The sequence below is a fragment of the Gigantopelta aegis genome, chromosome 4 (assembly GCF_016097555.1).
Source record: "Gigantopelta aegis isolate Gae_Host chromosome 4, Gae_host_genome, whole genome shotgun sequence".
Classification (NCBI taxonomy): domain Eukaryota; kingdom Metazoa; phylum Mollusca; class Gastropoda; order Neomphalida; family Peltospiridae; genus Gigantopelta; species Gigantopelta aegis.
In genome coordinates this window covers 111,697,878-111,715,544 of record NC_054702.1, presented here as the reverse complement: position 1 = coordinate 111,715,544, position 17,667 = coordinate 111,697,878, and the positions used below count along the sequence as shown (strand labels likewise).

The 17,667-nt window shown below is 34.0% G+C and overlaps 1 protein-coding gene across 4 annotated transcripts in view; it reads left to right on the top strand.

Annotated features, from left to right (window-relative positions):
- The window catches only part of LOC121371784 (syntaxin-binding protein 5-like), a 93,222-nt gene extending 80,117 nt beyond the window's left edge, over positions 1-13,105 (top strand). For 3 of the 4 annotated variants that reach the window (XM_041497923.1, XM_041497925.1, XM_041497922.1), the window contains exons 21-31: positions 1,343-1,462; positions 3,368-3,490; positions 4,714-4,854; positions 5,785-5,811; positions 7,326-7,426; positions 8,084-8,174; positions 8,613-8,721; positions 10,103-10,198; positions 10,942-11,066; positions 11,728-11,846; positions 12,254-13,105. In XM_041497923.1, the coding sequence (XP_041353857.1) occupies positions 1,343-1,462; positions 3,368-3,490; positions 4,714-4,854; positions 5,785-5,811; positions 7,326-7,426; positions 8,084-8,174; positions 8,613-8,721; positions 10,103-10,198; positions 10,942-11,066; positions 11,728-11,846; positions 12,254-12,391 (1,190 nt within the window). In that variant the 3' untranslated portion in view covers positions 12,392-13,105. The remainder of the gene's footprint in view (positions 1-1,342; positions 1,463-3,367; positions 3,491-4,713; positions 4,855-5,784; positions 5,812-7,325; positions 7,427-8,083; positions 8,175-8,612; positions 8,722-10,102; positions 10,199-10,941; positions 11,067-11,727; positions 11,847-12,253) is intronic. The other variant, XM_041497924.1, reaches the window with a different exon arrangement.
- Positions 13,106-17,667: the final 4,562 nt, after the last annotated feature.

Below are 17,667 nucleotides of genomic sequence, written 5' to 3'. Positions count from 1 at the left end.
CAACATTTCTTCTATATATTGCAGACATTGTCAAGAGTATACAAAATATAAAATCATATTTTGGCCTTTTTGAATTGTTTGTTGGGCTATAGGATTGTCTGAACAAAATCTGATACTGGTACATGACCAAACGCCGTATTGGTTTGGGTGTAATGTTGACTGTCAGGTGGTTTTAAAAAGATTCTAATCATTTATTAAATACTTTGAAAAAAATAATAACCGTTTAAAAGTATTTTCATTTTGATAAAGATATTTTTTTCTTCTCATTTGTTTTAAATAGTTGTAAACAATATTATCTCGTTACTTATGGTTAACAATGCAATACTTTTATCGGTGTTACATGCTTCATGTTAATTAAATGTGACTGATATAATCTATATGTGGTAGTAAGAAGCTTCAGAAATTGTGTTACAGCAGTTTCTGTAGAAAAGCGCACCTGTTAGTAATGCACTAGTTGGGTTGACGAGTGTTTACACTGGCCGGTAGTGCACGGAAATCACCTAGACAGACAGTAGACAGGTAGTCGAGCATTCGGCCTCATTTGTGTGTCGTCGCCATACAGATGTGTGATGTGTTACACCAGTTTGTCATTGTGCTGTTGATCAGTACTGGCAGATAGGTTTAGTTTCAAATTACATTTTGATTCACAGCTTTTCAACGGCTTGAAATCTGATGTATTTAATTGTCATTTCAAGTATTCTTTGTAGCATGTAGTCTAGTTACAATTATTTAAGTTCACTTGTGGTCGTTTGAATTACTTTTTTAATCATTTGTGACTGATATAATTTTACTTATTTTCATATTATAAACCAGTATTTTTATCATGACTTTACATTTGTACATTTGTTGGTTATACTATTACTAAACTAATTTTATTGATACATATTTTATTTGTGCAAATTTAGACATTAAAAAAAAAAAAAAGGTTTCTGAAGCCATTTAGGTTTAGCAACGTTTTAACATATATGTTGATTTGCAATATGTCTTCTGTTTTTGTGCATCCCTTAACTTTTCTTATATATTATCTTTAAAACTATTTCTTTTCTTTCTTGCATTGAACGTAAAAGTATATCTCGCTTTTATTAAAACATTCTTCTTAGAAGTGTGCGAGTTGGTTTCTAAGGGTTACTGTTAACATACAATAACACTGATCCTATAGGGCTTGAAAAAGTGAAGTATTGTAACATCCTAATCATTAACTGCTACTTATCCTTCTTTAACGTGATGTTTTGCGAGTAACTTGATACACAGTATGGTAGTGAGACAGCTGTGGGTGTTTTGCCTTACTGTATGATGTGGCAGTTGACTGTTTGTTCTGACTCTGTTTGTCTCGTCTCCACAGATCGGAATGAAGGGACGTCGTTCTCGCGCTCCCGCAGCTCCAGTATGTCCAGTCTGGAGAACGTCACCAAGGAAGCGATTCAGTCCTTAACGTTTGCTGATTCATACACCAGGAAAACAGGTGAACCTTCACACACATCTCCATTACAATTCAGTCCTTAACCTTGCCTGATTCATACATCAGGAAAACAGGTGAACTATCACACACTTCTCCATTACAATTCAGTCCTTAAAGGTAGAAGAAACTCGAACAAGAGATTTATGTGTTGGAAAGATGCATATCCAGACCACCGACACATACTGACACTTTAACAAATGAAAAACGCGTAATTTTAGAGTTAATAAAAAAAACCATGATTATTCCTGCTAACTGGGGGCAGCCATTTTGTTTTGTTTTTGTGATGTCCGGTGGTATAGCTTGGGGCGAAGTGACATCTGCTCCGTCCATCTGCTCTATGCACAGTGTAAACAAACACTCTAATTTACGACAAGGCGCTTCGCTTTCGTCAACCTGACTTGTAAAACAACATAAATGATTTGATGGTATAATAAACTATTTAACTAAATATATTTCAGTTTGCATCAATAGAACGAAATGGAGTTATAGTAATTTTCTTTTTTAAAAAATCCAAAGAAAAAAATGCATATTATTAGGCCTATTGGTATGCTACGTTCGAGCAAAAACGACCACTCACAATACCCAAGTGATAATTTTCTTTTCTTTGGGACTACGTAATTAGTCAGTTTTGTGATTTTAGATGGGAAAGTCTACTTAATCACGGGTTTTACAGAATTACTTACAGTAATAAAGCAGGACGGCTGATCGATTATGATTAGAGGGGTGTCCGTACTGTTAACACACAGAACCCTAGACACAGTGTCTGGGGACCGTCTAAATATACACCTGCCAATCAGGAACCACAGGTACGGGCCACAGAAAGAAAAGACCAATTAATTAAGAAAACACTCCGATTATTATTTCAGTCCATGGGTTAATTTATTTACAAACCATAATACAGTTATTTCAACACTTTGACAATGGTGCTTTATTTTGTATTAAAAATAATATATAAATATTGCTAGCTTACTGGGATGACTATTATTACAGAATATTGCGATGCATCTGCAAAAATCAGGTATGTTTTGTTTCTTCAGTTCGAAGACTAATCCCTGACGTGACATGTTAGGTATAACGTAACCACCAGCTCGCCAGAGGGCGTATTCACTGGGATGATACAAAATGGCTGCGCCCGTCATATATAATAGCCGTCACATTTAATCGTTTTATTAATTAACTATACGATTATACTTGTTGATATTAAGCAATAATGTGCATTATATATCGTTGAATATGCATACCAGGTCAAATGACTTGATTGTCCCTTCCTTTAATATTTGCCGATTCATACACCGGCAAAACAGGTGAACCGTCACTTATCTAGTCTTCTTCACAACTCTCCATTACAGCTGAGGTATAGCTTGTTATTGTTTAAAAATAAAAAGAGACCAAAAATATTTTTGTTTTAATAAAAAAAATCACGAAGAAGAATTCAAAATAAAATGAACTTTGTTATTATATAAAGTATGTTTCAAATTTAATTATTCACCAATTTGCACAGTTTTCGCTTCTTAAAAATTATTTTCTTAAATTATTATTAACTTTCTTTTACGTTCATCATGGTATGATTTTTTTTTGTTCATATCCAGATGAATGTAAAAGAAATAGCAGACAATACTTATCATTAAAGTGGAATCATACTTGCTAATAATAGTTCATATTTTATTGTGAATTATTTTTTGGTTCTCACACAATAAGTCTCAGTAAGACAAAGAACCAATATAAAGTGACGTCATCAGATATGACATTCCCTGACAACAGTATTGTGACGTTCATTGAGAAATTAGCCAACTCACGTTGCCGTGGCTGGACCAATGGGATGACGTTAAATTGTAACGAATGTAAAGGAAATATAATTATATCCTGATAACATGACTGTCCTTGAGTATATGTTTTGTTTGTTTTCAGACAACTTCACCTGCCCATGTCTATGGGTTGGCACTAGTCTGGGATCTGTTATTGTGATAGTGCTCAATTTACCCCCCTCAGGAGAACAAAGAGTTAGTCAGCCTGTTATAGTGTCACCTAGTGGTAAGTAATAGTGACAGTGTCACCTAGTGGTAAGTAATAGTGACAGTGTCACCTAGTGGTAAGTAATAGTGACAGTGTCACCTAGTGGTAAGTAATAGTGACAGTGTCACCTAGTGGTAAGTAATAGTGACAGTGTCACCTAGTGGTAAGTAATAGTGACAGTGTCACCTAGTGGTAAGTAATAGTGACAGTGTCTTATATATCCACTTAGGAGATAACCAAATAGAGTTTTTATTATCTCCGTATGTTACATCTATTTGTGGAGACAACACACCACCACTTGTCCTGTCGTTACTTGTTGTAGCAGCTTAATATATTCCGGTTTAGGAAATAGTTCCTCATAAAAAAAAATACTACAAAATTCTGATATGCTTTTTGAAATCTTTCTTTGATAATTACATGTAGGTTGACCTCTGTAGTATTTAAATAGCCCATTGGTTTGACGTTACTTGTAGGACTAACTGATAACAACTTCAAGTGGTATAGTACCACTTATATAACAGCAACACGAGGCGGTGCTCAGGTATTAGAGCTGTTAACTGAACAATTTTGTGATCGACCTATGTTGATTTTTTTACACGGTACTTTTCAGTTGTGAGCACTCACTAAAATGAGTAGTCACACGACCCTCTCGATAGTGTTGTATTTTTCACAGAATCTATTCTGACATAGAAATTGTGTTGAACTGCCTGAAGTAATTAATGGTGGTGTGTAACCTAAAGTGAGATATGATTCCGCCAATTGAATAGCTACAGTCTAACCCTAGACTCTTGAAAAGTTAACTTGACCTGTCCCACTTTCTAATGATGTCATTCATTCATTACAACTTATTTTCATGCTAGGGTTCTAGCATGCTGTCCTGTACCAAGCTGCAAACCCAGTACCTACCAGCCTCATGTCTGAAGGCTTAACCACAACACCACTGAGGCTGGTAATGTCATAAGCTTTGCTGGTGTTATTGTCGATTTGGTGCCCAGAAAACAATGTTATAACCAGTCACATGACAGAACAAACTCATCATTAGTTTACAGTGTATTTTCCCTAATATTTATGAATTGATTTTGATATTATGTCTGAATTTTTACATAATGTCAAATTTCCTGTTGATTACAGTCCTCTACAAAGTTGTTAGCATGCACATTTTCTGGACTACTGATTTGCCTAAGAAGAACCAAATACTACCAGAGCCGTTACAGAGCCTGAGTTATAATTGTGTTTTGCAGGTACAATATTTCGTTTAAAAGGAGCGATATTAGCCATGTCTTTTTTGGATTGTAACGGAGTGTTGATACAAGCGTCGTCGGAGGCATGGAAAGAGGCTCGAGACAACAAAGAGATGAATGAAAAACCTCCCAAGCTTAAAGGTAACCGCTCACCTTTCAAGCATGTCTTGTCATTTATCATCCCAAGAGTAAATTACAAATTATATACCCCCCCCCCCCCCCCCAATCCTCCAATGCCATATAACCGTAAATAAAATGTGTTGAGTGCATTGTTAAATAAAACATTTCCTTCCTCCCAACCCTCTGCCCAAAACCCCCAATGCATATAGGTTTAGTACATAAAGTACTAGTCTGGGCAATATACAGTTTAAGGATGTGAATGTATTCACTAGATAAGGCAATGCCACATGATTCGAATATCTCATATTAGAGTAGCCACAAGAATAACTGACTGCACATCAACCGATGAAATTGTAATGTTTGTCTAGTCAATCAGTTATTCTCATGGCTGTTCTCGTACCAGGCACCTGTATCGTGTGGCATCACCTTTAGTTCTTATTATTAGTATGTACAAAAGCATATAATTTATATTTATTAAAAAATTTTGTCTTCTATCACTAATAAAGTTTGTTTGGCACAAGTGACTAATTAAAAAGAAAGATAAAGAAGAGGACAATGAGTATTTTGAGCCAGGAACTAAATATCTCAACCCGACAGTATACAGTAAGAGGAACACCAAACTTGACCTATTTCCTGCTGATAACATGAACTGTAATTAGAATTTGTCATTTTCATTTACAAACTAGGCAGTTTTTCTCATCCAAATTGGAGCAGTTGTTATAAGTGGATATTGTATGAAAAATGGTGCTAGTTGATTTGTTATATTAGTTTACATTAATTTGTTTTTACTAGACATTATTTGGTTTTTATTAACCATTTGCTTAATTTTTTGTTACTATTTTCCTAATGTTACTATTAGAAATTTAGCTTTTTTGTTTTCATTGCATCATGGAATGTATGTTAGTTTACAAATAGTGTTCATGAATTATCTCCCCCGATGCTTGTTTTTAGTGAGCCTTCTGGACATGAGAGCAGGAGGTAATGTTGTATCCCTTTAGTTTATGAGCATAAACATTTTAATAAGTGTCTTATTAATGTTGTGGTTGAATTTCTCTCTATTGTTTTTTTTCTAGCACTTGATGACAAGTCACATTGTTTTGTAAAAACTATATGCACTTGGCGATTTCCTTTTAAAGATTTACTCTCTGTGAGGAGTTACTGATTGTTTTTTTTATTAATGTTGTAAACCCGATATATGGCGAGAATTTATAATATTAATAATTTTGAACTTCTTATAGAAAACCTGCCTGTTATTCTCTTTCTTATCTGTTGTCATTTTGGATCAAACCACCTCGGTGAATCCATTCAACTGATTGTGGTTTTTCTCGTTCCAACCATTGCACCACAACTGGTCAATGCCGTGGTATGTGCTTTCCCGTCTGTGGGAAAGTGCATATAAAAGATCTTTTACTACATTAGGAAAAATGTAGCTGGTTTCCTCTGAAGACTTATTTGTGTAAATTACCAAATATTTGACAATCAATAGCTGATGATTAATATGCTCTAGTGGTGTTGTTAAACAAAACAAACTTTAACTTTACCTGTTGACATTCTTAACTGTTTCTATTAATAAAACAGCATCTGCTATTATATCCCTATGCACATATTTACTGCTGTACACACAATACATCACTCATAGCTGAAATCCCAAGGTAAAATTAAACATAAAACCATAGAAATAAAAAGAAATTAATTAAATTTTGTTAATTTTTTTTGGTAGAACTGGCTGTGGTATGTGTTGTTCTGTCTGGACATGTACATAATAGTGTCCAAAGACCTGGTGGTGTTGTCTGGACATGTACATAATGTTGTCCAAAGACCTGGTGTTGATTTGGAGTAGGAGTTCTTCTCTTATTCTGTAAACTAAATGTCATATCATGTTTTGAGATGTTGTTCAAAACAAACTCTATTTCCTTTCAATCTCTGCTGTCATTTGGTGTTAACTTTGCAATGATCCTGCTCTTCTACGTTTGCACCATTCAGCTATTAATGGATATCAGTTTTTGTGTCTAAATTAAAATTAATAATACATTCCCAAGAATGGCTGCATTAAAAATTGGTTGAAATGTGTGAATGTTGTGGCAAGTTGAAAAATGTGTATTTGGTTTACTCACAGTAGTAATTTGTAAAGTAAAAGATTTGAACAAAATGTCTATTCCACAGAAAGAAATCATAAATGTTTACTCCAAGCTCATCAGATGTTGCTGTATTTTTAGTTTAACTTTATTTTTTTGTGAGTAGCTTCTTAGTTATGGACATTATTATTTGTGTTCTTATTTGAAAGTATATTATTGTACGTGATTATTAAAAAGTTCTGTTATGACTAGTATATCAAGACTTAGGTATGAATCTTCTGCGTATAAAAAAGAGCAGCTTTTGATCCTTGTTCACAATTACAATGTTTTACACTATGTGGCCACTAACCTTTGCTGGTATGTTTGACTATTTCTATGATCTTTATTGAGTTAAAAATGTGTGGTGTTTTTTCACAGGTCAAATGTCGACGGCGGGCAAACCACGGATCTCTCCCACATCATCAACTGAGGTGAATGACAGACAGTTTGCTATTATCTGCTCGGAAAAACAAGCACGGGTAAATAATGTTGCCTTTTTTTATCGAGTACTTTGTAAACAATTTGTTTTATAGTTGTGTTTCTGTTGTGCATCTTAATCAGCCAAATACTAATTACTATATTCTAGTCTATAGTCTTTGGAAGTTGTCAATACGAAACCGACAATTTATACTTTACTATACTTTTTAAAAATTTGAAAAACAGTCTCTATTCTATTATGTAACTAGTTATGGTGTATTTATTATTATTAAAAAAAACAAAAAAAACTAAGAAAGTATCTTCCAGTAAAATTGGGCTAGAAAACACCTCATGGTAATTTCTTTGAATTGGATGTTTGGCAAAATGAAATATTCACATTTTATAGTTGCCAATTTTCTACAAATAATTATGTAAGTGAGAGTCTTTCAGCTGTCACATTTTGTTTGGCTACATGTATTTGATATATTAGAATCAGAATAATGTTATTGAAAAGTTTTACCCTTCCATCAGTTTGGTTTTGGTTTTGTTCTAATATACATTAATTTAGTTTAAAAAACATAGTGAAGTAGAATTTGCCATCATTATCTGACTGTTTTAGTGAAACACTTTTGTATTACATCATTGTATGTCTTTAACATAGAACGAATTACTAATCTATCTTTGTTATGACCAGAAATGTATTGACATTTTGTTTACAGGTGATGTCTCTTCCTTCCCAAACCTGTGCATATAAAGTGAAAATCACAGAAACCTCTTTTGTGATCCGTGCTGAAGTTGTTTCCATTAGAGGTAGGTTTGTTGACCTTCATTACACCCATTTGATGTCCATTGAACTGTCTGTCAGGCCAGTCTTTGTTTCCGACACTAATGTTTTCACTTGCTTCTCGCAGAAAGTCATGTCTTCTGGATAGATTTCACTTAGAAGTGTTATCTTGTGACGGAGTGCTGCAAATACATGTTTATACCTTGAATTTATTCTAAAATTTGGTCAATGCAGCATACAAAGACAAGTTCCAATGACATGGATCAGGTTGAAAATGTAATGGCCTTTTTCTGGTTAGAAGTTTAGTTTATGCAGTATATGCTTGAACATTTGTATAAATCATTTATGTGTTATTCATTTTAGAATGTACTTACTCTGTTGTGTTATTAATTTCAAAGTGTGTTTGGTGAATATGTTGTTATCAGCTTCTGAGTATTTCTAATATGTTACATTATCTATTTCAGAGAGTGTTTGTCTTATGTGTTACGTTGCCAATGGTCATATCATGGCTTTTAGTCTACCGAGTTTGAAGCCACTATGTGATGTCACCTTCCTACCACTCACAGACTATAGGTATGTTATGCCGTCGCATTGTCCAGTCATATGTCACCTTTCTACCACTCACAGACTATAGGTATGTTACGCCGTCACATCGTCCAGTCATATGTTGCCTTTCTACCACTCGCAGACTATAGGTATGTTACGCTGTCACATTGTTCAGTCATATGTCACCTTTCTACCACTCACAGACTATAGGTATGTTATGCCGTCACATCGTCCAGTCATATGTCGCCTTTCTACCACTCACAGACTATAGGTATGTTATGCCATCACATCGTCCAGTCATATGTCACCTTTCTACCATTCACTCACAGACTATAGGTATGTTACGCCGTCACATCGTCCAGTCATATGTCACCTTTCTACCACTCACAGACTATAGGTATGTTATTCCGTCACATCGTCCAGTCATATGTTGCCTTTCTACCACTCACAGACTATAGGTATGTTTGGCCGTCACATCGTCCAGTCATATGTCACCTTTCTACCATTCACTCACAGACTATAGGTATGTTATGCTGTCACACTGTCCAATCATATGTCACCTTTCTACCACTCACAGACTATAGGTATGTTATCCCGTCACATTGTCCAGTCATATGTCACCTTTCTACCACTCACAGACTATAGGTATGTTATGCCATCACATCGTCCAGTCATAAGTCATCTTCCTACCACTCACATACTATAGGTATGTTGCGCTGTCACACTGTCCAGTCAGTGTCATTTGCTTTATAACAGAGTTCTTAATCTCACATATTTAAATGATTATTAGTTTTAGAACAATTGAATTAGATTATCTTCATTTTTTTTAAATATAAGAGAAATAGTAGAGGTCTCGATTTTTTCATCTATTCTGTTGTCTATTTAAAATCCTTTATTCAGAATTAACCTAGAGAGACTGAATAGCTTAGTGAAACCTTATTAATCTGGAGTTTTATGTTTGTGTACTTATGAATGATTTTTGATGACTTCATTTACTCAGTAAATATTTGACAGAACCTTTTGAGCTATGACACAGAAGCTCCTATAAAAATATACATTTGAGATGTGTATCCTGGAAAGCCTGCTTGAACCTTTGAATGCCTACATGTGGAAAATAGACTTTATTTTAATGAAGATCCAGATGAAAGTTGCATTAGTCCCCCTGCCTCAGGTGAACATTGTGTGTGTGGTTTCTCTGTATTTACATATTTAAGTGATTTCCATAACACTTTTTTTTTTTTTTACTTTCACTTTCAGATATATTTAGATAAAATTTACTCTTATTTTACTTGGATGGCAAAGCCATTTTTATACAATATTTGTAGAAATAATAATAGTTTTAATTCAGAATGGTAAGGACATTTAATATTTATGTATATTAATAATTTGTCACTTTTTCCTGCTTCAGAATGGCTAGGACGTTTAACTTCAGTAACAATGGCCATGCAATGTTTCTGTGCTCTCCAACAGAACTGCAAAAGATTACTTATTCTGCTGATATTAGGTAAGCTAAAATCTATTACATGTATTTGTTTGTAATATAGCATCCTCTAATCTTTCTGTTACCTGCTAATTACATACAGTTAATATGAACCTGCAGAAGGATACAGCTCACTTACAAATAAAATGTTCTTGAGGTACAGCATCTTGCATCTAGTTCCATCCCGATGGTAATGATTGCTTATTGGTTTTATTTATTTATTGAGACAGTGTCGGTTACATTAAATTATCCTGCAACCACTGTTTCTATTGACAGATTATGCTGACCGATTAAAGCAGTCATAAACGTATACTAGCAGATTATGACTTTTAACCTCACGCACATGACATCACATGCATAGATACATTACGGTATCGCTCAATTGACTTCTAGGTTATTGTACAATGTAGCTAAAATAAAATAAATAATAGCTATTCACCTTGGACTGCAGGATAAAAATAATAACTAGTTTATGATGTAGGATATCGGCTTTATCCTATGTCATTATTCTCTATGTAAATGTCTGTTTTTAGGTTTTTCTTGACTTTTGTTTTACAAGTAATATAATTGAAGACAGACATTTTCTATTTAAATATGATGACTTGTGGTAAAAACAAGAAAGAAAACCCCATCTAGATGCCAATATTCAGTGTTTCATTAATGGAGCATATATGTTTTTCATCAAGTTGTTTGTACTGAGATAATTGTATAGTTTGAGTTAGACACCAGTGGATATGCTTTGAACAACACATTTGTTCTACTTTCAGTGAAACTTTAAACGACATGCTTGGAGATTTATTTTTGGCATGTGATACCCCAGAAGCACCAAAACAAAGTTTTTTCAAAAACCTGTTTAGTGGCGGACAAGCCATATTTGACAGGGAAGAACTATGTAAGTAGTTTGTGGTTTAAAGTAACCAGTAAATTATAATAACATTTTTATGGACATTTTCTAAGGGGCTGTTCATAATTTTCACCATTTTCACGAGCATACAAACCGTACGCTGGGGGGGGTTAAGGGGCCAGCGTACACTTTTTTTGAAAATGAAAAATGTCGATCAACATTTTTCATTTGGGGATGTACACTTTTAGGGAGGGGGTGGTCAAAAGTGTACGGTTTGTACGCTCATGAAAATGTTGAAAATTATGGACAGCCCCTAATACTTACTTGAAGTGCAGACAAACGTTGATATCTTCAAGTTGAAATGTCCGAACAAACGAGCTAAAGATGTCAGTCGCTCGAAATAAAAATAATGGCTGTCGGTAAAAATTATCTCGTAGAACATTTTCTTGATTTTGAAATAACCTGGACTTTTGACAATAAACAAGTCAAGATAATAAGGTTTGTCTGTATTTATAAGGTAAATATTTTGAAATAACGTGAACTCTTGACAATAAACAAGTCAACATAATAAAGTTTGGCTGCATTTAAAAGGTAAATATATACTAAATGCATGAAATATTTTTTGTTAAATGTACATCCTAAAAGTCATTTATTTTTACAACAATGTCTACAAAATGATTTCGTCACTGAATGAGGTGTATGTTTTCAGTTGGTGAGTCCAGTGGCAAGGCATCGAAAGGCTTGGCTAAACATATTCCTGGCAGTGGTTTACAACACCTGCAGGGCCAGAGTGGCTCGGCTGCAGGAGAGGTGGCCAGGGCTCGACAGGTACAACGTCTGACATTCATTATACCATTTGTCATTTCATCACATTACTCGGCCTAGAAGAAAATGAGCTTCTGTTTATTATGTACTTGAACAAAATTTGATTAAAAGGGATATCGTACTAACCATTATTCATGGAAAAAGGAGACTGTTCTATGTTTTGAGCTAATTGCAAAGATTACTTGACATAGGGTTAGCTTTAATGAAAGGATCCAAATGCCAAATTGTGTATTCAGAACAGTATTGCTGACATGATCTAGTTTGTAAATTTATATACTAATAAAGGCCCCCTTTGTTAAAACAGTTGTTGGCAGAAGTCGTTGATTAGTTGATTTTGTTTTTGTTTTGTACTTGTGATTGTTGAGTTTGTCGGTATTTTCAGATGTTGTTAAGTGTATCAAAATTTTCAGGTGATGGTTGAACGCGGAGAGAAGCTAGGTGACCTTGGTGACAAGACGGAACAGATGATGACCCAGGCAGAAAGCTTTGCACAGGCAGCTCACCAAATCATGACCAAGTACAGGGACAAGAAGTGGTACCAGTTTTAGGCTGAAGCTAGCTTTCCTTGTGATGCACCTGTAGCACGTGTTTGATAGTTGTCACTCTGTCGGTGGCTGTTGTGGTCCCTTGTAGCACGTCTGGGCCTCAATGCAGAGCCCATTCCTCGGAGCGTTCACCGATATACTCGGGTGTTCTGCTGATAGAGCCGCAGGGCAGAGCGCAGTGACGCAGGGAGAGACTGACGGGCTGAACATGGCTGAACAAATACCTCTAGGCTAAGAGATGTTTACTGCTCAAACTTGTGTGATTCCTCTTTGTTTTGTCATTGACACAAATGATAAAAGAATTGTGATCCGAACCTCTTCTTGTTGCTGAAATATTGAACTGTCATTACTGCATAATTATCATGTAAATTGTATAGAATGTATATTATAAAAAAAAAAGATTTACGTTTACTTTTGTAATTATTGTATATCATTCAACACTGATTTAGGATAGACTCATTTTCAATCCTGGATTGTATTGGTATGTTGTCATCTGACTGATGATGTGTTATATATTTTCTCTTTTTTAATACTTTGTGATTGTAGACATACTTATTGGATCACCCTAGGATCCACTTGTCGTTTATGAAGGTGGAGGAGTAAAGTGCAATATTTGAAAGGAAACAGGTGATGTGACATTCATGCGTTTTTCTGATTATGTGACAAATATGCGAAACTGTTCTTGAATGACCTATTAATTATTCATTATCTGGAGAATATGTCTTTTTCTCTCTTTTTTTTGTGTAGCCAACCACAGGACTCTATATCTGTATACATGTGCTGAAACTTACTAACTTATTTCTGTTGTACATAGAGGCCTCTAGTTTTGTAAGTTGTATAGTATATAACTGCATTCCACAGTAGCACTTGGCCAGCTCACTGCCCCCATTCCTTGAGGACAGGTCGTGATACGTCTTATGATCTCGTCGTCTCCTTCAGTTTGTGTTTGTGTGTGTCCGATTAATTGCATTGTGCCAACAGATTGGGACCCTTGTCAAAGTTCATTGAAACAAAATGAGATTTATTAATTTAAATATTTAATGAAATTGTTTTTGTTTTTTTAAATATAAATATATATATATATATATATATAGAGTATATAAGATTTGTTAAATTTGTGCTTTGTGCAAGCTTTGGTGTTGTGTTTAGGTATTTAGTGTGATTGAGATATGTTGTTAATAGGTATTGAGAGTGACTGAAAGCTATTGAGAGTGTGACCATGATACATCATATACATTCTAGTCATGGGTAAGCCAGTATTGTTATATTTACACATTAATTAGTCATCTTCAATGTTTTCAGTAACTAGGAAATATTTTCCACACTGATCGAAATCAGCTTTCCACCATATTTTTGAGGAGTGATTTCAACTTGCATTCCAACACCTTGTTGTAATTTAAAGTTTTAGAGAACTTGAACACTGTACTATGATTTAAAGTCCCATTTCTCACTGACATTTCTATCAAAATTCATGGATGAAAATTGGATCAATTGAACTTTGAATGTTTTGTTAATGATGCAGTCTTGATCTCTACTTGATCTGTCTGAACTGATAGATTTGGCATGAGAAGCAATTTTTGTCACGATAAACATTTGCTTGAAAGCCACTGATGAGAAATGGGCCCGAGAGTTGTAGGCTATTGCTATACAAGCAATCTTCAGATTCCTATGGTGAGAGTACAGTGCTTAACTCTGGTGCAGTGGGTAATTTATCCTCTTTGGGCTGTGGGCTGTTTCCCATTGCCCTGTCTGGCAAACATTGTTTTATCCTCACTTCATGTGTTTCAAGTTAAGAATGTGTTACCTATGAAAATTTTGAAAGCAAACATTATTTTAAAGCACTAACATTTGAAATGGATAAACACAAAAAACTAAAAAATCCCTTCAACCAAAGACAATAATGTTTATCTAGTGGAGAAACGACTTGCCATTGGTAAAAGCCCTGACCTACAGTAATGCGTATCGCATCTATTGCAGTTAAATTGGTGCCACCTTTAAATGTTGGCCCAACACTAGTTGTTCGCTGTTACTGGACTGTGTAGCCATTAATTATGTAGCCCCGGTTATGTGTCGAGTTATTAAACATTCCTTCCTATGAGTTTTAGTCTCTAATGATTTATGAGGATGGGCTGAGGTCTTGAGATAGGTCCTGATGAGGATGTTGGTTATTTGCAACGGTTTCAGCGAGTCTTGTCATTCTGTCACAGAATGATCTTTTTGACCAAACACATAAAACTTTCTAGTGATATATATATATATATATATATAACTTCACAGATGTTGTTTTTGTTTCCTATTTATTGCACAAGTTTATTTTGGGCAAGAATATATACCACGAGGCCGCATAGCTGTCAAGTGGTATGTTCTTTTGCAAAATAAACGAGTGCAATAAATAGGAAGTGAAAACAATGTATGTGAAGTTCTGTATTTATTACATACCTTCTTTTATGTTTTACAAAAACATGTTTTAATTTAACGTCATAACAACACTTTGTTAAATCTATGATCAAAACTCCTTTCATGGATGTATTAATGTTAAGAATCTACTCTCTGGCAGCCTTGTGTAATGTTTCAAATATGATGTGACGTACTTTGTAAATCATATATGACGTCAGTAAATAAAAGACGCTAAGTGCAGTAAAAAGAAAAAGGGAATTCCCCATTTAAAAGTTCAAGTCCAGATTGCACGTATGTGCGATGCAAAATAAATTTATCACATGGTTTCAAAATGTCTTTATCACTATAGTAAGATTGAATAGGTATGTAATAAAATCTTGTAATGTTGTGCCTACTATTATTTGATGAATTGTTGGATTAAAGGTTATGTCTAATATTTAGGTATAAATTGTCAGAAAAATCAACGCATAAAGATCAGTTGTGATTTAATATGGTTAATACTGACTGTACATAAAGATCAGTTGTGATCTAATATGACTAATACTGACTGTACATAAAGATCAGTTGTGATCTAATATGACTAATACTGACTGTATTTTCTTGTTTTAAAGATCTCACCTCAGTACTTCGTTACATTGTTATTGTTTTAAATATTATTTTATTTTTTATATTTTGCTTGTGTGACATTTTTGTTGAAACAACTATGATGAACTTTAAAGTGTTATATATGTTCTTAAATGCATGCCATAATAATAAGTGATCCCTTTGAAAGGACTTGTCAGGTTGTAAAATAAATGATAGTAATTATCATAATTGTTAATGCATAATGCAGTATATTATTTACAAATCCTTTACCAATATATATGTTCATACACCTGATTTACCAGTATACATATATATATATATGTTCATATTCTTAATGCTAAGTACTGATATCTAGTCTTGGTGGACATATTGGAGATACAGGAGAATTAACCAATACGTATGAGTCGGGTTGAATATTTGTCACTAGAACTAACATCTTAGATGAACTTCGTGTGCTGGCTATTAAGTAACATTCGATGTCAGCATAAAAATAAAGCCGACTGTACCTACAATGTAGATACAATGTAGTTATTTTGAAAAAACGGATGACATTTTGTGATCAGGAAAATTGCAATTGTTACATATCAAGCCCTGAAATCTGTCACAACTGAAACTGTTAGTAAATATATGACTCACAACATTATTATTAGATGCACATAGACAACATGCTATGAATGTTTTGCTTGAGTGATTTCATGGAGTACATAGTTTTGTAAACGTTCCGGTCGGGGAGTTGTGCATCAAGTTGACAGTCTGGTGTTGTTGCAGATGTTATTATATTAACAACGAGCGTCGCAGGTTTCACCGATCAGGTTTAAAAACAAATAATTGTTTCTTGACCAATAAAATGTAAATGCTTCAAAAATATCACAACCGATTTGTTTACCTGATAGTTTTTCTCAACAGCTAACTGGAGATCACAGCAGTACATATACTTCTGATGGAGTGTAGTGCAGTAAATATGTAAATAAAGTGAAAATAAGGTTTTTTTACAAATGTATTAAAAAGTAAGAAGTGTTTCTATGGCTAATTATTGCCTGCAAATGAAATCATTTTAAATCATGATTTTAATTTTTTTGTTGTTTAAATCATGACCTTTTGTTTTAAAGTGCATTCATTTGTTTTGTTTCTTTGTCACCAAACTAGTTTATTGTAGGCGGCACATTTAATTCCATTGAATTCTTGTTACACTTTCTAGTCATTAAAATACCCATCTCTTCATTTATCCGATTGAGTTTGCTTGTGACAGCATGCTATGTGATAATAAGATATTATTGACATTTGTAAATCTAATCAGTCTTGTGTCATCAAAAAATGATGAGGTTCATATTTCTTATTTTCTGATAAAAACAAATAACGAATCACTTGGAATTATAGATCAAATTTAATTTATTACTAGCATAGTAATGTCTGTATGACATACAACAGTGTAATATGGGTCTGACTGTGGGTAACACTGTTAACTTGTAACATAACGGATGAGAGTCTTGGCTGCAGTCACTGTGATCTCTTATTTCTTTCCATCAATGTAGTGTGGCATGTTGAACAATTTTCTTTGTTCTTTGTTGATGGATACTAGATAATTGTACATGAATAAACAAAAGTAGAGGACTTTGAGGGATGATATCTACATATCTTAAAGATAGAAAACACAAATTTGAAACTAGAATACATTTTAGAGTGTCTGAAATTTAAAAGCTGAACATAACAGCATTCCACCATTCTTATGTAGATTGTGACCGTTATTACTTATAATTTTGCTCTGTCATTGAAAATTGTTCTCTATTGGGCATCATTTTTAACATTTTAAGTAGATCAAAGCTAATTTTTAAACTCAAAATGTCTTGAAAAGCAGTATGATTTTATTATCTTGTTTAAATTTTATATTAAAATAATAAATAAACATACATCTCTGTTTAAGACCACACCATTTCGTCAACTTAATGTTGACATTGTCAGGAGAAAATGAATATATTGTACTTTAAAAATAATTTAGTATTCTGTTTGGGTAGTTAGGTTTTGAATTGTGTGCGATGTTGTTTTCAAGTATGATAAGTGAAGTGCATGTGCATTTTGGGGTGTTTGAGCATTAATTAATAAGCACAAAAAGTACTGAAAATAGAAATTAATATGTTTTGTGTTTCGGTTAAAAGAAAAAAGTTGACATAGTATTACAGGGAATACAGATTGACTGTGAACTTGCTATGTTTGATGCAATGTAAGTAACCATGATGTCACAAGAATATTCGTTTGTTACAGTCAATCAGTTGAGAACTGAACTTAACAAAAAGTGTGTG